Consider the following 26,536-nt stretch of genomic DNA (forward strand, 5'->3'; position numbering starts at 1 on the left):
CAGCTCAAACACTAAAAACAGATTAAAGATTCAGGATTGGTAATGTTCTCCTTTTTACAAGTCTCTAAAATAAAACAATTATTATAATTTTTTATTTTGAAATAGCTTATATCTTACATAACCAATGTACATTGCCAAAACAAGGAAACTAATGTTGGTTGGTACAATGCTACTAACTCAAGTACAGATCTTATTCAGCATCATCAGTTTTTACATGCACTCTTTTTTTGTTATGTTGTTTTTTGATATATATATTTCTATGAAATCGCATCACACGCTTAGATGTAGCATATTTTCATCAGCATAATCAGGACATAAAACTTTTCATCATCACAAAGATACAATTTGTCAGTATCAGGAATGAAACTCTACTAATATTAACAGAATAATAAGATAATATTACCAATAACTTCATACCAATACATTTGAAAATTTACATGAAATAGATACATTCCCAAGAGAAAGCAAATATCTCAAATAAGAAATGAAATGGGGGACATTACAACAGGCCCAACTGAAATAAAAAGGATCCTAACAGAAAAAAAAAAAGTACTATGAAAAACAAGTTTGAAAACCTAGAGGATATGGACAAATTTCTAGAAACGCATTCCCTACCTCAACTAACACAAACTGAGGTAGAAAATCTGAATAGACCCATAACAAGAGAAGAGACTGAAAATAATTAAAAACAAAACAAAACAAAAAAAAACTCCCAACAAAAAAAAAAAAGCAGTGGCCCGCATGACTTCACTGGAGAATTGTACCAAATATTCAGAAAAAAGCTCACATCAGTACTACTTAACTTATTTCTGAACATGGAAAAAGAAAGGATACTTCTCAATTCATTCTCTATAAAGCCAGCATAACTGATACCAAAACCAGGCCACAAAAAAAGAAAACTACAGACCAATATCTCTCATGAATATAGATGCAAAAATTCTAGCCAAGAGAATTCAGCATCACCTTCAAAAAATAATACGACCTGCCCAAGTGACACTCATATGAGGTATGCAAGGATGATTCAACGTTAGAAAATCAATCAACATAATCCACCACATGTTAAAAACAAAAGAATCACATGATCATCTCAATTAACACAGAAAAGGTATTCGATAAAGTCCAACACCCATTCCGGACAGAAACTTTCTATAAGATAGGAATAGAAGGGAAATTCCTCAGCATAATAAAGGGTATCTATTTTATACGTCAGAATCAACTTGATGGCAATGGGTTTGGTTTTTTTTTTTGGTTTATACAAAACCAACAGCCAACATCATTCTCAGTGAAGAGAGGCTGAAAACATTCTCCTTGAGAAAAGGAAAAAGATGAGGATACCCCTTATCATCATTCCTATTTGACCTTCCGCTCGAAGTCCTAGCTAGAGCGATAAGGCAAGAAAAAGAAATAAAGGGCATCAAAGTTGGTAAGGAAGAAGTAAAACCATCCCTGTTTGCAGATGATAAGACATTTTATACATATATATTATATATATATATTTTTATGATATTATAAAAAACACAAGAAAACTACTGAAACCAACAGAAAGATTTGGCAGAGTAACAGGATACAAGATAAACATACAAAAATCAGTTGGATTCCTATAAACCAAATAAAACGAACTCTGCAAAGAAAATAAAAGATTTAGAAATAAATCTAACCAGGGATGTAAAAGACCTATACAAAGAAAACTACAAAACACTACTGCAAGAAACCAAAAGAGACCTACATAAATGGAAAAACATACCATGCTCATGGACAGGTAGACTCAACAGTAAGAAAATGTCAATTCTACCCAAAGCAATCTACAAATACAATTCAATCCCAATCCAAATACCAACAGCATTCTTTAACAAAACGGAAAAACTAATCATTAAATTTCTTTGAACAGGAAAGAGGCCCCAGATAAATAAAGCAGTATTGAAGAAGAATAAAGTAGGAGTACTCCTGCTGCCTACCCTCAGAACCAACTACACAGCTATGGTAGTCAAAATAGCCTGGTACTTGTACAACAACAGACACATTAACCAATGGAACAGAATCGAAAGCCCAGATGTAAATCTGTCCAACTATGGTCACCTGATCTTCGACAAAACCCCAAAATCCATTAAATAGGGAAAAGACAGTATCTTGAACAAATGTTGGTGGCAAAATTGGATGTCCATCTGTAAAAAACTGAAACGGGATCCATACCTCACACCACACACAAAAACTAACTCAAAATGGATCAAAGACCTAAAAGTAAAACCTAAAAGGATAAAGATCATGGAAGAAAAATTAGGGACAAGTCTAGGTGCCCTAACACACAGTATAAACTCAATACGAACCGGAATTAACAATGCACAAACAACAGAAGATAAACTAGATAACTGGGAGTGCCTGAAAATTACTTAGGCTCATCAAAGGACTTCACCAAAAGACTAAAAACAGAACTTACAGACTGGGGAAAAATTTTCAGCTATGATATATCTGGCAAGGGTCTAACCTCTAAAATCTATAGAATACTTCAACACCTCAATAACAAAAAGACAAATAATCCAATTAAAAAATGGGCAGAGGATATAAACAGACATTTTACCAAAGAAGACATTCAGGAGGCTAACAGACACAAGAGGAAATGCTTACAATTACTAGCCATTATGCTGAGTGAAATAAGTCAATCGCCGAAGGACAAATATTGTATGAGACCACTACTATAAAAACTCATGAAAAAGTTTACAGACAGAAACAATCTATGATGGTTATGAGAGAGGTGAGGGGTAGAGAGGGAAAAAAACACTAACTAGACAATAGATAAATAGTAACTTTGGTGAAGGGTAAGACAGTGCACAACACTGGGGAAGTCAGCACAACTTGACCAAGGCAAAGTCACAGAAGCTTCATAGACACATCCAAATTCCCTGGGAGAGTGAATTACCAGGCTGAGGACTGGAGACCATGATCTTGAGGGACATCTAACTCAAACAGCATAATACAGTTTATGAAGATGTTCTACATCCCACCTCGGTGAGTAGGGTCTGGGATCTTAAAAGATTGTGATCAGCCATTGAAGATATTCCACTGGTCCCACCCCTTCTGGAGCAAGGGAGAATGAAGAAAACCAAAGGCACAAGGGAAAGATTAGTCCAAAGGACTAATGGACCACAACTACAAGCAGCCTCCACCAGACTGAATCCAGCACAACTTGATGGTGCCCGGCTACCACCAATGACTGTTCTGACGGGTTTCACAATAGAGGGTCCTGGACAGAGCTGGAGAAAAACGTAGAACAAAAACGCTAACTCAAAAAGAAAGACCAGACTTACTGGTCTAACAGAGATGGGAGAAATTCCAGGGTATGGCCCCTGGACACACTTTTAACTCAGTATTGAAGTCACTCCTGGGGTTTGCACTTCAGTTAAAGATTAGACAGGCCCATAAAACAAACAATGATACATGTAGCTCAACCATGCGCACAAGACTAAATGGGCACGCCAGCCCAGGGGCAAGGATGAGAAGGCAGGACAGGACAGAAAGCTGGACGAATGGAAATGGGAAACTCAAGGTGAAGAAAGGGAGAGTGCTGACAAGTTGTAGGGCGGCAACAAAAAAATGTGTGCATTAATAGTTTAAGGAGAAACTAATTTGCTCTGTAAACCTTCATCAAGATAGCACACACACAAAGAAAGAAAAGAAATCTTAAAAAAGAAAAAGGTAGCCTCAGTTCTGCAGTACAAACTCTTACAAAACATTCAAGAAAAGTGAATACTTCCCAAATCATTGTATGAAGCCAGCCGTACTGGTACACAACCTACACAAAGAAATACAGAACAACAGCAACAAAAATCCCCAACCAACCAAAATAAACCACTACAGCCCAATATCCCTCACCACCAGAGATGTAAAACTTCTTACCAACATTTTGGTAAACTGAATACAACAATATATAAAAATGGTACTAAGTCATGACAAGTAGGATTTTTCTCAGTAATGCGAGGTTGGTTTACCAATCCAAAATCAAGCAATGCAATTCACCACATTAATTAAATTATTGTTGTGTGCTGTCCAGTCGATTCCACAGGGTTCCCATGGCTGTAAATTTTTTGGGAAGCAGACTGCCACATCTTTCTCCCACAGAGCCGTTGGTGGATTCCAACTGCCGAACTTTCGGTCAGAAGACTAGTGCTTAATGACTGCACCAACAGGGCTCCTTAAAGAAGTGCACAGTACAGCCACTTTTAAAAAGAGTTGGGCAATTCCACAAAGTTAACACACACTTACCAAATTATCCAGATATTCCACTCCTAGGTATTTACCAAAGAGAAATGAAAGCATATATACAAGGATTTTTACATGAATGTTCATAGCAACTCTTTCTGTAATACTCAAAACCTAGCAATAACCTCAGTGTCCAACAACTAGTGAATGGATAAACAAATTATGGTATATGTATCAATGAAACACTACTCATTAATAAAAAGCAATGACCTGGAGGCAGAGCCAAGATGGTGGATTACACAGATGCTTCCAGCAAGCCCTCTTTACAACAAAGACCAGAAGAAACAAGAGAAATGAATATATTTATGACAAGCTAGGAGCCTTGAGCATCAAATGCAAGCTTAGAAAACGAACTGAGGGGTAGGGGGAGGAAGAGTCAGTTCAGAAACAGAGAGGAGTTGCTGAACCTGAATCGTGGGTAGCCCTCAGGCACCATTCCCAGAGCGGTGGTGGCAGGCTAGTACTAGCATTCGGCTGCAGTTTCCTCAGGGAGAAGCAGACAGCCACACGACCAACTCACACCTCCGGAACCAGAGCATAGCGCTCTCGGCAAAAGCTAAGTACTTGCATATATTTAACCATGCCCCCCCCCACCCCCAGCTGGCTTCAGCGGCTGAATTCTCTGGGCCTGAGAGAGGCCCTGTTGAGTGCCTACAGCCATCCCCCCCACCGCCCCCCGCCTTGGAGAAGGAAAAAATTTACAATTGGGGGAAGAAATAATTTGCCAGCTCCATTAACAGGGGGAGCTCAGGACAGAAGCGGCTCCTACCCAGGCATAAACTGTCCGAGGACTTTGAATACCTTACCCCTTGGCATGTACCTGTGTGGGCCTATTTCAGGAGAATGGGCCCTTGTTGGCACACTCCAACCGTTTCAGCTGTGCAGAGAAGAGGTGGGTGTTTGACGTCTGACATTGCTCTGCTTATTAAACAGGGTCCTCGCATACACAAATCAGGGGCCTAAGGACTGGTAGCACCACTCACGTCACCCAGCCACTCGCGACAGGGGTCCAAGGATAACTGGAACCTCCCAGTCCTTACAACCAAAAACATTCGGTGCCCGTGGTCCATCTGCAGAACCCACCCACCTGTATGCTCTAGGGATCAGGGACACTCTTTCCTCAGAGACACATGCAGGACAATTCTCAGCACCCTGCCTTATTCGGAGTGTGACCCTCGGTTGCAACAAGATACCAGTACCTACGCCAATCACCCCTGCCACTCTAAGACTGCAGGACACAGCCTGTACCACACATTTGATGATCAGCTATCTGGACATTTGAGCTGAATTCATACAAGAAAATTGAATGGACTCCTAGACTGATATACCTGATAACAGTGCTAGCCATCTGGGGACAGGACATCAGGGTTCTAAAGGCAAAAATAATCAAGCTACCTCACTTGACCAACACATTTGGGCATATCAAAACAAAACAAAGCAAAGCAAGAAGCTACGACACAGTACCCAAACATAAAATAAACTAATACAATAACTTATAGATGGCTTGGAGACAACAGTCAATATCAGGTCACATAAAGAAACAGACCACGATCACTTCAACAAGCTCTCAAAACAAAGAATCAAGGGATCGTCTAGATGAAAGTGCCTTCCTGGAATTACCAGTGGCAGAATACAAAAGAGTAATATACAGAACCCTTCGAGATATCAGGAAGGAAACAAGGCAATATGCACGACAAGCCAAGGAACACACAGATAAAGCAATGGAAGAAATTAAAAAGATTATTCAGGAACATAAAGAAAAATATAATAAGCTGGAAAAATCCAAAGACAGACAGCAACCAGAAACTCAGAAGATTAACAATAAAATTACAGAAATAGACAACTCAATACAAAGTCAGAGGAGCAGAACTGAGGAAGTGGAAGCCAGAATTTCTGAACTTGAAGATAAATCACTTGACGCTAACACATTTGAAGAAAAATGAGATAAAAGAATTTAAAAAAATGAAGAAACCTTAGGAATCATGTGGAACTCCACCAAGAGGAATAACCTACGAGTAATTGGAGTGCCAGAACAGGGAGGGTAACAGAAAATACAGACAGAATTGTTGAAGATGTGTCAGCAGAAAACTTCCCTGATATCATGAAAGATGAGAAGATATCTATCCAAGATGCCCATCAAACTCCACATAATGTAGATGTTAAAAGAAAGTCACCAAGACATATTATAATCTTACTTGCCAAAAGCAAAGGTAATGAGAGAATTTTAAGACAGGTAGGAATAAATGAAAAGTCACCTACAAAGGACAGCCAATAACAATAAACTCAGACTACTCGGCAGAAACCACGCAGGCAAGAAGGCAATGCGATGACTTATTCAAAAAAATTGAAGGAAAAAAATTGCCAGCGAAGAATCATATACCCAGCAAAACTGTCTCTCAAAAATGAAGGTGAAATTAGGACATTTCTAGATAAACACAAGTTTAGGGAATTCATAAAAACCAAACCAAAATGACAAGAAATACTAAAGGGAGTTCTTTGGTTAGAAAATCAATAATATCAGGTATCAACACAGGACTAGAACACTGGGCAGAGTAATCAGAAGTCAACCCAGACAGGGAAATCAAAAAAACAAAGCAGGATTTTAAAAGAAAAGCTCAAAACAGGGTAACAGTTATGTTATTATGTAAAAGAAGAAAACATTAAGACAGTAAAGAGAGACTAAGAAATGTAGTCATAGATACTCCATATGGAGAAAAAGATACAGTGATACAAAGAAATCAAAGTTAGGCTTAAATTTAGAAAAATAGGGGTAAATAATAAGGTAACCACAAAGCAGACAAACTATCCTACACATCAAAATAAAATACAAGAAAAAAACAGAGACTCAGCAGAAACAAAATTGACAGCAATGAATATGAGGAAAGGACAATATATAAATATAATCTACTCAGCAGATAAAATACAGTGGGGAAAAAGAAAACTGTCAAAAAGACACCAAAATCATACCACTAAATAAATTCATACCTATCCATAATTACCCTGAATGCAAATGGACTAAATGCGCCAATAAAGAGACAGAGTGTAGCAGAACGGATTAAAAAACACGATCCGTCAATATGCTGGCTAAAAGAGACACATCTTAGACTTAGAGACACAAACTTAAACTCAAAGGATCGAAAAAATATTATCAAGCAAACATCAATCAAAAAAAGAGCAGAAGAGGCAACATTAATTTCTGAAAAAATATACTTGAAAGTTAAATCCATCATAAAGGATAAGGAAGGACACTATACAATGATTAAAGGAAAAACATACCAAGAAGATATAACCATATTAAATATTTATGCATCCAATGACAGGGCTGCAAGATACATAAAACAAACTCTATCAGCACTGAAAAGTGAAATACACAGGTCAGCAATAATATTAGCAGAGCTCAACACACCACTTTACGTGAAGGACAGTAAATCCAGAAAGCAGCTCAATAAAGACGTGGAAGACCTAAATGCCACAATTAACCAAATTGGCCTCACAGACATATACTGAACACTCCACCCAACAGCAACCAAGTATACTTTCTTTTCTAGTGCACATGGAACATTCTCTAGAATAGACCACATATTAGGTAATAAAAGCAAGCTTTAGCAGAATTCAAAACACTGAAATACCACAAAGCATCTTTTCTAGCATAAGGTGATAAAAGTGGAAATCAAGAACAGAAAAAGCACGGAAAAGAAATCAAACACTTGGAAACTGAACTATACCCTGCTCAGAAAAGACAGGACTATAGAAGACATTAAGGATGGAATAAAGAAATTCATAGAATTCAATGAGAATGAAAACACTTCCTTCCTATCAGAACCTTTGGGACACAGCGAAAGCAGTGACCAGAGGTCAAATTTATATCAATAAATACACACATCCAAAAAGAAGGGCGAAAATCAAAGAATTATCCCTACAACTTGAACAAATGGAAAGAGAGCAACAAAAGAAACCCACAGGCACCAGAAGAAAACAAACAATAAAAATTAGAGCAGATCTAAATGAAAAAGAAATCAGAAAAACAACTGAAAGAATTAACAAGACCAAAAGCCGGTTTTTTGGGAAAAAAAAAAATCAACAAAATTGATAAATCACTGGCCAAACTGACAAAAGAAAAACAGGAGATGAAGCAAACAACTCAAATAAGAATTGAGATGGGCGATATTACAACAGACCCAACTGAAATTAAAAGAATCATATCAGATTACTATGAAAAATTGTACTCTTAACAAATTTGAAAACATAGAAAAAATGAATGAACTCCTAGAAACACACTACCTACCTAAACTAACACAAACAGAAGTAGAACAACTAAACAGACCCATTACAAAAGAAGAGATTGAAAAGGTAATCAAAAAACTCCCAACAAAAAAAAGCCCTGGCCCTGACAGCTTCACTGCGGAGTTCTACCAAACTTTCAGAGAAGAGTTAACACTACTACGACTAAAGGCATTTCAGACCATAGAAAAGGATGGAATGCTCCAAAACTCATTCTATGAAGCCAGCATAACCCTGATACCAAAAACAGATAAAGACACCACAAAAACAGAAAATTACAGACCTATATCCCTCATGAACTTAGATGCAAAAATCCTCAACAAAATTCTAGCCAATGGAATTCAACAACATATCAAAAAAATAATTCACTATGACCAAGTGGGATTCATACCAGGTATGCAGGGATGGTTCTACATTAGAAAAACAATTAATGTAATCCATCCATAAATAAAACGAAAGATATCAATCGATGCAGAAAAGCCATTTGACAAAGTTCAACACCCATTCGTGATAAAAACTCTCAGCAAAATAGGAATAGAAGGGGAATTCCTCAACATAATAAAGGGCATTTATACAAAGCCAACAGCCAACGTCATCCTAAATGGAGAGTCTGAAAGCATTCCCGAGATCGGGAACCAGACAAGGACGCCCTTTATCACCACTCTTACTCAGCATTGTGCTGGAGGTCCTAGTCTGAGCAACTAGGCTAGATAAAGAAATAAAGGGCATCCAGACTGGCAAGGAAGAAGTAAAATTATCTCTCTTTGCAGATGACATGATCTTATACACAGAAAACCCTAAGGAATACTCAAGAAAACTACTGAAACTAACAGAAGAGTTCAGCACAGTATTGGGATAAAAGATAAACAGACAAAAATCAGTTGGATTCCTCTACATCAACAAAAAGAACATCGAAGAGGAAATCACCAAATCAGTACCACTTACAGTAGTCCCCAGGAAGATAAAATACTTAGGAATAAATTTACCAGAGATGTAAAAGACTCATACAAAGAAGACTACAAGACACTTCTGCAAGAAACCAATAGAGACCTAAATACGTGGAAAAACATACCTCGCTCATGGACAGGAAGACTTAACATTATAAAAATGTCTATTCTACCAAAAGCTATCTATAGATTTTATGCAATTCTGATACAAATTCCAACAACATTCTTTAATGACATGGAGAAACAAATCACCAACTTCATATGGAAGGCAAAGAGGCCCTAATAAGTAAAGCATTACTGAAAAAGAAGAACAAAGTGGGAAGCCTTACCATACCCGATTTTAGAACTTACTATATCGCCACAGTAGTCAAAACAACCTGGTAGTGGTATAACAACACGTACATAGACCAATGGAACAGAATTGAGAATCCATCCACATATGAGCAGTTCATATTTGACAAAGGCCCCAAAACAGTCAAAAGGGGAAAAGACAGTCTTTTTAACAAATGGTGCTGGCATAACTGGATATCCAGCTGCTAAAAAAAAAAAATGAAAAAAGATCCATACCTCGCTCCATGCACAAAAATGAACTCAAAATGGATCAAAGACCTAAAGATAAAATCTAAAACCATAAAGATCATGGAAGAAAAAATAGAGACAATGTTAGGAGCCCTAATACATGGCATATACAGCATACAAAACATTAGTAACAATGCAGAAGAAAAACTAGATAACTGGGAGCTCCTAAAAAACAAACACCTACGCTCATCTAAGGACTTCACCAAAAGAGTAAAAACATTACCCTACAGACTGGGAAAAAGTTTTTAGCTATGTTATGCCCAATCAGCATCTGATCTCTAAAATCTACATGATACTGCAAAAACTCAACTACAAAAAGACAAATAACCCAATTAAAAAATGGGCAAAAGATATGAACAGATACTTCACTAAAGAAGACATTCAGGTAGCTAACAGATACATGAGGAAATGCTCACAATCATTAGCCATTAGAGGAATGCAAATCAAAACTACAATGAGATTCCATCTCACTCCAACTAGGCTGGCATTAATCTAAAAAACACAAAATAATAAATCTTAGATAGCCTGTGGAAAGGCTGGAACACTTATACACTGCTGGTGGGAATGTAAAATGGTATAACCACTTTGGAAATCGATTTGGGACTTCCTTAAAAAGCTAGAAACAGAACTATCATACAATCCAGCAATCCCACTCCTGGGAATATATCCTAGAGAAATAAGAGCCTTTATACGAACAGATATATGCACACCCATGTTCACTGCAGCACTGTTTACAGTAGCAAAAAGATGGAAGCAACCAAGGTGCCCATCAATGGATGAATGGATAAACAAATTACGGTATATTCACACCATGGAATACTACACATTGATAAAGAACAGTGATGAATCTGTGAAACATTTCATAACATGGAGGAATCTGGAAGGCATTATGCTGAGTGAAATTAGTTCGTTGCAGAAGGACAAATATTGTATAAGATCATTATTACAAGAACTCGAGAAATAGTTTAAACAGAGAAAAAAAATTCTTTGACAGTTACAAGAGCGGGCAGGGAGGGAGTGTGGGAGAGGGGTATTCACTAATTAGATAGTAGATAAGAACTACTTTAGGTGAAGGGAAAGACAACACACAGTACAGGAGAGGTCAGCACAACTGGACTAAACCAAAAGGAAGTTTCCTGAATAAACTGAATGCTTCGAAGGCTAACGGAGCAAGGGCGGGGGTTTGGGGACCATGGTTTCAGGGGACATCTAAGTCAACTTGCATAATAAACTCTATTAAGAAAACAGTCTGCATCCCACTTTGGAGAGTGGTGTCCGGGGTCTTAAACACTAGCAAGTGGCCATCTAAGATGCATCAATTGGTCTCAACCCACCTGGATCAAAGGAGAATGAAGAACAACAAGGACACACACACAAAAATTATGAGCCCAAGTGACAGAAAAGGCCACATAAACCACAGACTACATCAGCCTGAGATCAGAAGAGCTAGGTGGTACCCGGCTACAAGCGATGACTGCCCTGACAGGGAACACAACAGAGAACCCCTGAGGGAGCAGGAGAGTAATGGAATGCAGACCCCAAATTCTCGTAAAAAGACCAGACTTCATGGTCTGACTGTAACTAAAAGGACCTGGTGGTCACGGCCCCCAGACCTTCTGTTGGCCCAGAACAGGAACCATTCCCAAAGCCAACTCTTCAGACAGGTATTTGAGTGGACAGTGGGTTGGAGAGGGATGCTGGTGAGGAGTGAGCTTCTTGGATCAGGTGGATGCTTGAGACTATGTTGGCATCTCCTCCCTGGAGGGGAGATGAGAGGGTAGAGGGGGTTAGAAGCTTGTGAAGTGGATACGAAAAGAGAGAGTGGAGGGAGGGAGTGGGCTGTCTCATTAAGGGGAGATCAATTGCGAGTACGTAGCTAGGTGTATTTAAGTTTTTGTGTGAGAGACTGACTTCATCTGTAAACTTTCACTTAAAGCACACACACACACAAAAAAGCAATGATCTATTGATACACTCAACAACAAAATAATTATGATGAATGAAAGAAGCCAGACCAGAAAAAGAAAGGGAGGGACATACCATGACTGATTCCATTTACATAAAAATTCTAGAAAATGCAAACTGTAATGTCAGAAAGCAGATCAGTGATTGCTTGTGGAAGGGACAGAGATAGGGAACGGCAAAAGAAAACTTAAGAGGGATGATGAATGTGCTGTTTTTGTGGTAGTTTCATGGGTATACAAATATGTCAAAACTTACCAAATTGTACACTTAAAATGTCAGTAAATTTATGGTTTGTAAATTTTACCTCAATAAAGCTGTAAAAACCAAAACAGTATCATCTTGGACATGCTTGGAAACATACTTTAATAGCCTGTATTAATTTTTTGAAATGTATTCTTTTTGAGACACGAAGGCCACATTCATTACTCTGTCCTGTAGGATTGCTATAAGTCAGAATCAACTCAACGGCAACAGGTTTTTGTTTTTTTTAAATGAACATCCACATTATCCCTATAACCTAGCTTCATTAATTATCAACATTTTTTTAAACCAAAGGTCATCATTTTTCTTTGCTTTTTTATTGTACTTTAGATGAAGGTTTATAGAACAAACTAGTTTCTCGTTAAACAGTACACATTGTTTTATGACACTGATTAACAGCCCCATGGTATGTCAACACTCTCCCTTCTCAACCTGGGGTTCCCTATTACCGGTTTTCCTGTACTCTCAGGGTTTCTAGCCCTTGCCCCAGGGCTGGTATGCCCCTTTAGTCTCATTTGGTTTTATGGGCCTGTCGAATCCCTGGCTGAAGGGTAAACCTGAGGAGTGACTTCATTGCAGAGCTGAAAGGGTGTCCGGGGGCCATACTCTCAGGGTTTCTCCAGTCTCTGTCAGGCCAGCAAGTCTGGTCTTTCTTTTTGAGTTAGAATTTTATTCTACCTTTTCCTCCAACTCTGTCCAGGACCCTCTATTGTGAAACCTGTCAGAGCAGTCAGTGGTGGTAGCTGGGCACCATCTAGTTGTACTGGACTCAGTCTACTGGAGGCCATGATAGATGTGGTCCATTGGTGCTTTGGACTAATCTTTCCGTTGTATCATTACTTTTCTTCATTCTTCCTTGCTCCCGAAGGGGTGAGACCAGTGGAATACCTTAGATGACTGCTCACAGGCTTTTAAGGCACCAGACGCTACTCACCAAAATAGAATGTAGAACATTTTCTTTATAAACTATGTTATGCCAGCTGAGCTAGATGTCCTCTGAGACCACGGTCCCCATAGACCTCAGCCCAGTAATTTGGTCCCTCAGGGAGTTTCGATGTGTCTACAGAGCTTCCATGGCCTCCGCTTTCTTTTTAAGTATTCACTGTGTGAACATATCACAATGTATTTATCCATTCTCTAGTAACAAATAAGTGTTTTTTTTTTTTAAATTGGCGATTTCAAATGTATGAGATGTAAAAAACAAATCGTTTGAATCAGATATGCCATGTTCTACATGTGTATTATGATGTGAGACTTGTCTAAAATATAATTTATGCAACTCAATCAACATTAGAATTGCACCATATTGTAAAATAGAATTAAAATTAAATGTCTACTTTGTGTCTGACCCTGCTGGGCATTTTGGGGATTGGGGTAAGATTTAAACATTGGATGAGAACTCTGCCCACAGCGGCTAACTTACATTACCCTCTGAAGAACCCCAACTAATATGCTGATACCATATGTTATTACGTATATACATATATTCCCTTCTGTCCAAAAATTGAGTGAAAAAGACAACTGATACTAAAAAGCTGAATACAAACTGATAGAGGGTAACAGAATTCAAGTTGCTCCCAAAAATACATGCTGGAAACAGACAGGTGGAAATAGGATGGCGATGCGAGACAATGTCATTCACAGACGGAAACAGCTCATTTAAGCAACTACACAGAGCAATTAAATATACTTATAGTCTGCATGAATGACCTCTCGCCAGCAAGACTCAGCTGAGTATTGAATTCACTCCTGAGTTTCATTCACTCTTCTGCCAAAGATTACACAGGCATATAAAATAAAATGAGACTAAATGGGCACACCAGCCCAGGGGCAAGGACGAAAACGCAGGAAGGGACAGGAAAGCTGCTAATAGGGAACCCAACGTCGAGAAAGGGAGTGTTGACATGCTGTGTGCTTGGCAACCAATGTCACAAAATGATATGTGTATTGTTTAAAGAGAAACTAATTTGTTCTGGGAACCTTCATCTAAAGTACCAAAAAAATAAAAAAATTCAACTGAGAAATTATACTCACTGAGGCAGCAAAGTTTCCAAGATATACCTAAAAGGAATTACTAAATCTGGGATTCCTAGTAATAGCCAAAATGACTTTTAACTGAATGAAGTGTATGTATGCATGTATACGTATATATACATATATACACACACACATATATATAGGGGTGTAGGGGTGTGTGTGTGTGTACAAGAAACCTGCTGGCTTTTTTAAGTGGGTTAGATTGAACTAAACTCAATGAAAACATAATATAGATTTCTTTTCTAAATTGACTCTGTAAAAGAAAAAGACACTTAGAAGCTTATTATTATTTTGGGAAACGGTGCTACAATTTTCAGGATTCAAAGTTAATGGGTTATGATCTGCCAGTTTCTTAGATCACTGTCTGCCCCAGTAATTCTATAACCTTACCACATTTGTCTAGGAGCAGAAAAATAGAAGTGATGACTGCTATAAATACTTCAATAAATTTCCATTAAAGCACTTCCCAGGAACACAACTTTTATTTGTGAACAGAAAATCCAACTAAGTTCTAAGATAAGATGGCATCTCTTTATACAACTGTTTAGCCAAATCCACACAATAAAAAAAAACCTTCACTGACTGTGTCATCTGTACAAATAACCAGTGGGATAATATGTAAACATTTCCTATGTAAGCATAAGCAATAGATAATAACAGTAAAGAGAGAAGTGAGGCTTTTATTCAGGCATAGGAATGTCAATCACTTTAAAATATTTAGGCAGTTGCACAATCCGGGGTGGGTCTAAAACCAAAAAAAAAATCTGTTGCTGTCGAGTCAATTCCAACTCATAGTGACCCTATAGGACAGAGCAGAACTGCCCCATAGGGTTTCCAAGGAGTGCCTGGTAGATTTGAACTGCTAACCTTTTGTCAGCAGCTCTAGCTCTTAACTACTATACCACCAGGGTTTCCGGGCGCGGGGGGGGGGGGGGTGGGGGGGGTTTGGGGGGGGTGGGGGTAGGCGGCAATAATTCGGACTGTCTTCTTTGTGAAGGATGCTCACACCAGTCCTGAGGAGAGAAACTGTAAGAGTAACTCATTTGTGTTTGTAGCCCTATTATAAGAAGTGAAAAAAAAAAAAAAAAAAAAAAAAATTTTTTTTTTTTTTTTTGATTTAAGAAGAAATACAATATATACATTTAATATAAAACTATTCCCAAGTGAAGACATCTTGGATGTGAAGCAAGCATTACAAAGGGGCACAGGGAAACTGTTAGTGATGGATACCTTTATTATCTTGATTGTGGTGATGGTTTCATAGATGTTTAAGTAGGTCATAACCTATCAAATTGTATACTTGTTCATTTATTATATCTCAATTATGCCTCAGTAAAGCTATTTTCCTCTCTTTAAAAAAAACAAAAAGACTGTAGAAGACTAACTCTGCAAAGCAAACGAAGACACAATCAAACTATAGTTGTAACACAATAGGTAACACTGTAAATACCTACATTTCCTGAAATTCTTGTGGGTGTCTAATGTAATGTTTGAAGGTTCCTTTGATGTTGCTAAATTGTGAAGGAATATTTTCATTCACAATATCCTTTTAAGAAGCAATAACATTTCATCAAAACTTAAGCAGAAAATTGAAATTTGAAATAAAGGCCTTTAGCTGCTAGAAATGGTAATTAAAATATATTTCACTTTAACCACGAATACTATTAATTTTATTTAACAGCTGTCTTTGAAATGTTCATTAAAAAGATTCCTCTTCTAATCCAAATGACTCATAATTTTTAAAGCAGGCTATCTATACTTCTGAAGTTTCAATTACGGATTCAGTCAGTGCTTTCAAAGGCTATATATAAGGCACTAATGGAGCCCTGGTGGTGCAGTGGTTAAGAGCTTGGCTGCTGACCAAAAGGTCAGCAATTCAAATTCACCAGCTGCTCTTTGAAACCCTATGCGGCAGTTCTACTCTGTCCTGTTGGGTCTCTATAGTCAGAATCAACTCAATGGCAAAGCATAATGGGGAATGGTGAGAAGGCAATGTGAGGTTTGATTTACCGTCAAGCACCTTAAAATTTAATGGATAGAGATTTAAAGAGTCATTAAAAACAAAAACTCCTTGCTATCAAATTGAATCAGACTCATAGTGACCGTACAGAACAGAGCAGAATTGCTCCACAGAGTTTCTAAGGCTGTAATATTTACAGAAGTAGACTTCTCCATCTTTCTCCTGCAGTGGGGCTGGTGGGTTTGAACTGCTGATCTTTTGGTTAGCAGCTGAGCCCTTAATTACTGTGCTATCAGGGCTCCTTTAAAGATTCATACCAATGAGAAAATACTGATGAGAAAAATGCTGTAAAGATTAACTATTATTCATTTTAAATAGTCATTACTTACATCGTAGCACTTCAACAATCAAATCCACATCAGTGCTGAGTTTCTTGATATGGTCAAGGTTTGCTACTGTTGTAATTGGCACATACTGATCACTGTCCATCTGTGATATAAGGTACATATCACTAGCAAGATTCTCCCTGGTGAAAGAAAAGGGTTTCTTCTGGTTAATACTTCTTTAAAAGGAAATTTTATCCACAGCACTATTAGTTTCACACGAGGTACTAGTGTGGGATGGTATGGCTTTGGAGTTAGACTACATCTAAGTTAAAACCCCATGTTATTTACTACCTCTGTGACCTCAGATAAATTTTTTTCAGAATATGGCAAGGCGGACAGCAAATGCAAAAGTATATTGCACTTCATACAATTAAAATTAATGAGTAAATAATTATGTTTTAAAATGTAGTTACTTATAAGTTACCTTTTTTTCTAAAAAGTATTTGAGTGGCTTATAAATTTTTAGTAATTAAAAATTTTTAAGTACTAAAGAAATCCAGCGGAATGAAGAAGAAAGGCCAGGGACAAGGCTGATACCCAAAATTCATGCTGTATAGTATGGAACAGTTGCTAGAGAGCCTGCAAATCTGACTCTGCACTTCCTAGCAGCCAGCATTAAAAAGAAGGAAAACGATCAATGACATTACCCACAAGGTCATAAAAAAAAAGTAAGCCCAAAATAACCAGTAGTTTAGGTGACTATCAGGTATTTCCTGGTGTTCTGCCCTAAGATAAATGATTCTTGAGAGTTCTCATAAAAAAGACAATGTGTGATGTAGTGAACAAGTGTCTCAATAGCATCTCTAAACTAAATACAATAATGGTTTCACAGGACTTCTTACAATGTCCCTCAATCTTAAAGTTCAACAGAAGTAATTGATTTGTAGAGTGACATGCTGTTCTGTTTCCCGTATCTTGGCTAGCCATCTCTCATATACAGGGTGACTCTGGCCATACAAGGGATAGATAAGGGTTTGTGAATGGCATAGGGCTACAGTTTTCAACCTATCAACAGGATCTTTCCTTCTTAAGGAATGTCAGTATATATTAATTTGTGAATAAATATGAAAATAGAAGGAAGACCCAGAGCATGGTCCCTCACCTCCAACCTCATGCAACCCCACTATCTTTGAGGCAGTCCTCATCAGACACCTCTGTGAAAACGCCTGAAAAAATCACCATTATTGATACAAAATTTTAACACACCAATCAGTGACATATTTCTGTTATCTTCACACTCAAAGAAAATTACATTTAACCCAAGCTAACCTTTTTTGTAATCCAGTTTTGATGTCTGAACTTTAAAGGTTCTACTGCATTTTTCAAGAGAAGAGGTATTATTCAAGAAAAAAAAAAAAAAAAAAACTAACAATATCAGTATTAAAACTTATATAGTTATAAGTAAAACAATCTACTACTGTAATTGTTTGGCACATTTTGAGAAACAGTATAGGAAAATAGTTCTCAAACTTATGCTAAAGAATCTCTTTTTAAGACTGAAGATTCTAAAGCCCCTACCCTCAAAGATTCTGATTTAGTAAGTAAGGGGTGATGGTCCAGGAATCTGTATTTCAAAGAGTAACCTAGATGATACGGTGAATTTGTGGACTCAACTTGGGGAACAATGACCTGGATGACTGCGTTCAGTTCTCCAACATGTCAAAAAGTTATTATTCAAAATTCTAGATTTTTCAATTGATGTACACTCTATTTTCTTCCATGCAAAATGCCACATTCATTTAAAATAACCAACGCATAACACCATAGATATTAGGTGTTAGAAAACCCACTATCATTGTTACCTAGATAAGCAGAATTCCAATGTTTTTTTAAGCACTTCTCGGGGGTCCTCTTGGCTTTCTGGTTGAGACTCATTTCCTCCTATAAAAAAGGAACAATCAACTCAGAAAAAAAGGCTTTAAACTCACCGAGTAGATTGTTTCAATACACCAATTCTAATGCTTTATATATATATATATATACACACACACACACACACACGTAAATGCTTTCTATATGTATAGATATACATTTATAAATACACTTACTAAGTATATAGGGACTATAAGAAAAATGCTTTTATTACTAAAGAAATCACAGGCAAAAAACAAAACATAATCCCACACACAAAAAACAAAGTTTAGGAAAATAATCTGAGGAGTAAGTTGTATTAATAAAATTTAGAAGGGACTTTTAATCTCAAAATAACAGGTATAATAAATAAATGTAATATATAATTAAATAATTACTATTTAATGCCTTGCCTCATTTTACAAAGAATTTTCAGGTATCCTATAAAATCACAGACACTAAGACAATAAATAAAATTTCAGAGAAAGAATCAAAACAAGATACGACAGATACAGGCAAAAAAAACAGGATTGGGGATGATAAGGACACAGGCTATAAAAATTTATACAGTTTCTACAGCAGTCTTAAATCTGCCTCTAAATCTCCAGGTAGTCAAAGGAACAAGTGAGAAATTGCCAAGTTACAGAGTTCTTATTGGAGAATACTAAATAAACCAGATCATCAAGGGGAAACAAAAGCTACTGTTAAATTCTAAAAGAAATTTCTCATATGAAGAAACTGAATGGTAAGGTGGATGGTGGTCCTCAGTAATTTATATAAATGTAGTTCCAAGATGCATGTCTTACATATAACAACGTGTAATGGACCTGGTGCCTTCAAATAAAGTGAACTGGAGTTTACGTTAAGCACCCTCACTCTCTAAAAAAAAGACACTCTGGTTGCTGTATGAACAGGTATGTTAATAATGCTGAGCATCTCAATTCAATATGGCAACAGGAAATTAAAGACACTGAAAAGTTAAGAACTTTAAGAGGGTTATTTTCCCATATGCTTCTATATAAATTAGCATGGCACAATTATACATTTGGAATTTTCTGACAAGGGGCACATATTTTAAAAGTCAATGTTAAAAAACAAATCAAAAGGCAAAGACAAAAGTGGCACCAAACAAGGACAAGAGAGGTCATGTCTGTATTATAAAGGGTTTTAACAATATTTGCCCTCATACTCCCAACACCTGGCAAACAAAACTAAACAACCAATAAACAATGCAAAACAAACAAAACCAATGGGCCCTGACGGGACTGAAATGGCCCTTGAAAAAAACCACTCTGTGTAACGTATGTCACTAAACAATTTGTGTACATATTGTTAAATGGGAATCTAAACTGCTGTGTAAACCTTCACCAAAAACACAGGATTATTTAAAAACAAAAAAATATGTCCACACTAGAAGTTACTCATGAATGTTCATAGCAGCATTATTCACGATAGCGAATAAAGTGGAAAAAACTCAAATGTCCATCAACTGATGAACAGATAAATAAAAGGCAATGTAACCATCCAGTGGAATACTAAAAACCAGCGGCCAACAAGTTGCTCTGACTCACGGTGAGCCCATGTGTGTCAGGATAGGATTGTGCTCTATAGGGCTGTCAATGGCTGATTTTTGGAAAGTAGGTTGCCTGGCCTTTCTTCCAAGGAGCTTCTGGGTGGACTCAAACCTCCAATCTTTGGGGTAGCAGCTGAGTGTGTTCACTCTTTGCCCCACCCAGGGACTCCAAATGAATACTAAAAACCAAACCCATTTCCACTGAGTTGATTTCGACTTAGAGAGAGCCGATGTGAAATGCCCCATAGGGTTTCCAAGGCTGTAAACCTTTATAGAAGCAGACTGTCACATCTTTCTCCCATGGAGTGGCTGTGGGTTAGAGCCACTGACCTTTTGGTTATCATCCAAGCACTTCAACCACTGTGCCAGCAGGGCTCCGTAGTGGAATGCTACTGGGCTATAAAAAATAAATGAAGTACTGATACATGCTACAACATGGGTAAAACTTAAAAACATTAGGCTGAGTGAAAGAAGCCAGACAAGAAAGGCCACATATTGTATGATTCTGTTTACATGGAATGCTAAGAATCCATAGAGAGAGAGAAAGCAGATGAGTGATTGTTGAGACCTGAGGGGAACGGAGTGACTGCTAATGCATAAGGTATTTCCTTTGGGAGGAGGATGAAATAGTTCTAAAATTGTGATGATGTCTGCACACTTTTGTGAACATACTAAAAACCTAATCAAATAATAAACTGAATTATATGCTTCAAAGGGGTGAATTGCTTGGCATATGAATTAAACCTCAATAAAGCTGTTACAATTAAAAAAAAAAATCTGACTTCATTCCTTCATCCAGAAAGGCCTCTCTTAATCAATTCAGTTAAATTCATATCCTGCCCCACCAATTTTTAATAGATACTTACTAAGCAGGCATTGTTAATTCAGCCTAATAAAGCAAAGTCTCTTCTTACATGAGGCTAACATTCTAGTGAGAGAGACAGTTAATAAAGAGCTAAATAAATACAAAATGTCAGACAAAAATTGATAAAAGGAAAATAAAATAAGGTAAGGAAAGAATGCATGGTGGTTTTTTTTTTAGATGGGATGGTCAGAGAAGGTCTTGCTGTGGAGGTTAACATCTGAGCAGAGATGGAGAAGCAAGGAGGCCAGTATAGCTGAGAAGAGTGAGTGAAGGGGAAAGTAGTAAGAAGTGAGGCCACAGAGGCAGAGGAGGGAAGGAGAGTGGGGATGGTAGATCAGATCAAGTAGGGCCCTGCAGCCTATAGTAAAGGTATTAGAATTTTAACCTATATGTGATAGGAAAACAATCCAGAGTTGAGAGCAAGGGAGCTAGAGGACGTAATATACATTTTGGAACTATCTGTCTGGTTCCACATTGGACAAGACTGTAATGCCACAAGATGGAAGCAGTGAGACCAGTTAGGAAGATAATACAAAAATGTAAAATAATTTGGACTCTTCAAAGGTACAGGCGGCATTTAAAGCAACAGGGCTGATGAGATCCATCTAGAGAAGACTATATAGGTAGAGAAGTGGCCTAGGACTGAACCCTGAGGCACTCTGACATTAAGAGGTAAGGAAGAGGAAAAACAAAACTGAGAAAGTACAGGCAGTGAGATGGGAAGACAGTAGTAGAATGTTAAGTCAGTAGCCAAGAGAAGAAAGTGTTTGACAGTGGAGGAAATCATCAACCAAAAAAATGCTACAGTAAGATCAGATAAGGTGAGAACTGAGAATAAACTACTAGATCAGGCAACACTAAGGTCATTAAAGACCTTGACAAATGCAGTTCTGGATTGGACTCAAGAAAGAACAGGAGTTGAGGAAATGAAGACAGCTAATCCAAACAGCTCCTTCGAAGAGTTTTGCTAGAAGAAGACACATTGTCAAGGGCAGTTTCATTTAAGATGGGAGATGACAGAGCATTAGTGTGACAGTGGCAATGACAGAGCAAAGCAAAAATTCATGATATAGTAAATACATGGGATGATGAAGCAAAGACCTTGAGAATGTAAGAGAGGACAGGACTCGGAGCAGAGTGGACGGATTTCACTGGCACACGGATTGTTAGATTTAGTGCTGCTAGGGTGAGAAAGTTCTCTTCTGATAGCTTCAGTTTTTACAGTTAAATAAGACATGAGGTCATCAGCTTCCAGCCAAGATGGGAGTAACAGGGAGCGGATTTATCTTCCCTTTTAAAACAACCAAAAAGCTAATAAAATAAACTAAACAACATTTTTCAAAACACAGGGCATCTGGCAACAAAGAACAGTGGACCCTGAGGGACGTGAAATTTAAGAGGTAAGCCTTATGACTGCCTCAGCTTACCAGAAAGGGACTGTTGCAGAGGGTGGCGACATGGGTGGAACCCGAGACAGAAATGACCATGCAGAGAGATCATAGTGGCTACAGTGTATAGGACAGAGTAGACAGAAAACAGGGCTTCACAGAGCGAACTCTGGAGAGCAGTAGAAGATTTCCACATCAAGTCGTCAGCTGAGTTCTGATGCATCTGAAAGGATTAGAGGTAACAGTGAACATCACTCACACAGGGCTGGAAACTGCCTGTTCCCACCAGCTGGACTGGGAAACTTGGTGCCTCACAAAGCAATGGGCAGTGTGATGAAGGGTTTGCCTCAGTGGTGGGGAATAATTAGTCCTAGACTGAGCACTGCTCTGATCACGCCTAAAAGCCTTAAAAGCAAGATCTGAAAGGCTCAAACTGTTTCCAAGTAACTTAACTCCATCCCAGAACAAAGATTAAATACCAAAATACTAAGCACCCAAACAAAGTAAAATTCAATCCAATCAAAAATTACCGTGCATGGTAAGAACCAGGAAAACATGATCCATCATGAAGAGAAGTTATCAATCAACAGAAACCAAACCTGAGCTGACAAAGGGTGTTAAAATTAACTGACAACGGCATTAAAACAATTATCATAACCACATTCCATATGTTCAAAAAGTTAGGTAGAGACATGACGAATATTTTAAAAAAGACCCAAATAGAACTTCTGGAGATGAAAACTATGTCTGAAATTAAAACTACACTTGATGGAATCAATGACATATTAGACATTGTATAAGACTAACAAACTTGAAGAACCTTTCCAAAATGAAACACAGAGAGAAGCAAGAATCTACCCCCGCCCCGCCCCGCAAAAAAAAAATCCCAAGAGGAATTGCGGTATACACACAATGGAATATTCTTCCCATAAACGGAAATGAAGTTCTGATGCACACTACGACCCAGATGAACCTCGAAAACATTCACTATGTGAAATAAGTCAGCCACAAAAGGACAAATGTTGTATGATTCACTTCTCTGAAATATCTAGAAGAGGCAATTGCACAGACAAGAGTTTATTAATGGTCACCACGGGATAGGAAAAGGGAGGCATGGGGAATTATTGCTTAAGGGATACTAAGTTTGTGTTTGGGGTGATAAAAAACTTTTTAAAATAGTGGTGATGGTTGTACAACATGGTGAATATAATTAATATCTCTGAATTGTACACTTAAAAATGGCTAAAATGGCAAAGTTTTTGTTATGAGCCCTGGTGGTGCAATGGTTAGGTACTGGGCTGCTAACCAAAAGGTTCACGGTTCAAACCCACCAGCCACCTTTCAGGAGAAAAGACTTGGCCATCTGTTCCTGTAAAGACGACAGCCTTGGAAACACTACTGGGGAGTTCTACTCTGTCCTATAAGGTCAGGATGAGTCAGAATCGACAACGGCACACAACAACAACAGAGGCCCTGAAGGAGAAGAACACGGTGTGTATGTGGGGGCGAGGGGTGATTAATAGAGCATCTTGTTTTATTTGTTCTTAGATTTTCTTTCCTCCAAATCATGCCTTCACACTCTTTCAAAATTTATCTTTCCCAAATACCTTACCTTCAAGTTACTCACTCCCTACAGGGATAGTTCAAAATCCTCATAGCTTCCAAGACCCTCAAATTTGGCCTCAACTATTCTTATCTGCCACTACGCTCCCCTTTTAAATCCCTCACTTTATCCAAATTATCTTACTCCCAATTACAACATTAACGTTTCCATCTCTGTACCAACACAATTCACTCTACAAATAATCTTCTGCTTCTCCTGGTTAAATCTTATTCACTTTCAGGAGCTACTCAAGCCTTCCATTCTTTATAATGCCCTCCCTGACCAGAGCCTGAAGGGTTCTTCTCCCCTCCCTCTTACCTCCACCACACCCATATAAGAGTGAGTTTAAGGCAGAAGGAAGCAAATTAAGGTGCATATTGATTAGGGGAAGAGTTAATAAGCTAAATCAACAAAAGTAAAATAAACTCCATACTCTATATGACAATGAATTCATAAAATAGCTTTACCCATTTCGCTGTTTTCAGGCAGAGAGTCATATTCTGAGTGACCCAGAGCCAGAGTATTCACATCCGTTTGGTCTGGCTCTTGTAAATCTGGGAATGCTGCATTCTCACGGCTTCTGTTGCCATCGCCGTTGCTATCATCCAACCCTACAACTAGAAAATTTATGCCAAGTCAAAGCTTACGCTTGTAGTTATTTGAATGTTTTAATTGTTTGTTAAAAAAAACTTCCTGACCCTTAAGTACTGTCACAAACCATGACATAAAATTTTAATTATTTCTTAAAGATGGATTAAGATCAAAGACAAATACTTCAGAAGCAAAGATGCTCCTTATCAGTGATTCATATCCAAAACTTACCCTCTTTGCAGCAGTCCGGAGGATGGTCAGATATTTCTTCCCAAGTTTTATTCACACTGCCATCAGTTGTACTACTTGTTTCCAAATGTAGCATATGATTCCCCCATACTTTTGCATTAGGGTTTAGCTCTGAAACCTTGGTTGCTGGAGCCTAGAAAAAGAATATGATATATATATTTATGTCCAAATTTCAAGTAAATGCAATTCCACTTATTAAAGCAGAGTTAAAATGCACCTATGTTAAGAGAATTTAGACTAAAAAAGCTAAGCCTACCTATTTACACATACATTTGAGATGAAATTAGATTCAAAAGTAACAAAAGTTGATGCACTGAGAACTCAATTTAATTCACCATTATATTCTTAAATTCCTACCATGCACAAAGCTCTCTGAGCTGGCTAAGACACCGGGTCCCTACCCTTAAGAGATTTCAGTATCTTACAAACTGTAAAATTACTAAGTAACTGGTGACTTATCTTTTTTCCTAGACTACCTAATAAAATCCCAATTCATAGATTTACAAATTTGCTGATGACTACCACACAAATTTGAATACAATATAGATGGGCAAAGCTTTAATTATAAAGCTCCAAATATTCATATAAGCAATGGATGCAGAAAATGAAAGTTCCTCACAAAAGCAAAGATCTTCTAATTAGGTCTGTCAGAGCCATTGCAAGAAAGGAGAAGGCCAAGACATTCACTGAATAAGAGCATAAATTTTCAACAACTAGTTGTTTCCATTCCTCAAAGGGCTTTGATACTACCTTTGAAGCTTTCTCAAAACACAAACTCCCAGTCCTACTGAATCAGAATCTGCAAGGGCAGAGACTGTATAGTTTTAAAAAGTTCTCCAGGTAGTAATTCTGATGCTGCTACTCCAGTGTTTTGAATGTGCCTTTAGATGGCTGGGGCTTGAGTTCAAACTCTGCTGCTTACGGCTTTAAAATTTGGGGCTAGTTTCTTAACCTTTGAAAATCTCACCTGGAAGACGTGTTTAATAGTTTCTATCAGAAACGGTTGCTGAAAAAATTTCTGCACGGTGGCTGGCACATTATTAAGCTCTCAACAAATATTAGGTATTATTATTATAATAAAGGTGTTCCGAAAGTTAGACTACGTTAGTCCTCTGCTCCAAAGGCTTCCCATCTCATTCAGAGTGAAGAATAAAGTTCGTACCGTGGCCAAAAACCAATCTCCCATGACCTGGCCACCACTACCCCCTTCCCACTATTTCTCTGACCTTGTTTACTTCCAGTTACAATGACCTCTGTACTGTTTCTAAACACACCAGGGACTTTTGATCTTACTGTTCCCTTTGTCTGGAACACTCTTCTGCCAGACATCCATACTGCTCACAGCTTCACTTCCTCTGAGTGCTAATGAGGTTGTTCCTGATGCACCTTAATTAAATTCACAACAGTCCTCCTACCCACACTGATTCTCCTCTTACAGTCCACTTTTACCCAGGATTTTTCTATCACACTGACATATCCCTGATGTTCTGCTTATGAACCTTTAATGGCTCCCCAAGGTCTAAAGAGAAGTCAAATGCCCCAGTGGCAGTTACTCCCCAAACTCAAACTTCAGTGTCACCATCATAATCCTTCAGCAAGCCTAATCAAATTATTTATTTATTTTTTTTCCCAAATGTACTGTAAGCCTTCATACCACTTTGCAGTCAGAGCTTTCTAACTAAGGGACAAAAGTATTGGTCACAAGTGTCTTTAATGTAGCCAAGAAGGTCCTGGAGTACCCCCAGC

General features: G+C 37.9%; 1 protein-coding gene across 5 annotated transcripts in view; it reads right to left on the reverse strand.

The window, feature by feature from the left end:
* Positions 1 to 26,536, reverse strand: part of LARP4B (La ribonucleoprotein 4B) — a 135,747-nt gene that overhangs the window by 33,751 nt on the left and 75,460 nt on the right. For all 5 annotated transcript variants that reach the window (XM_064285070.1, XM_010590611.3, XM_064285071.1 and 2 more), the window contains 4 exons: positions 24,773 to 24,923; positions 24,418 to 24,567; positions 18,473 to 18,551; positions 16,674 to 16,810 (listed from right to left, as the gene is read on the reverse strand). In XM_064285070.1, coding sequence (XP_064141140.1) covers positions 16,674 to 16,810; positions 18,473 to 18,551; positions 24,418 to 24,567; positions 24,773 to 24,923 — 517 coding nt within the window. The remainder of the gene's footprint in view (positions 1 to 16,673; positions 16,811 to 18,472; positions 18,552 to 24,417; positions 24,568 to 24,772; positions 24,924 to 26,536) is intronic.

The sequence above is a fragment of the Loxodonta africana genome, chromosome 4 (genome assembly GCF_030014295.1).
Source record: "Loxodonta africana isolate mLoxAfr1 chromosome 4, mLoxAfr1.hap2, whole genome shotgun sequence".
Lineage (NCBI taxonomy): Eukaryota > Metazoa > Chordata > Mammalia > Proboscidea > Elephantidae > Loxodonta > Loxodonta africana.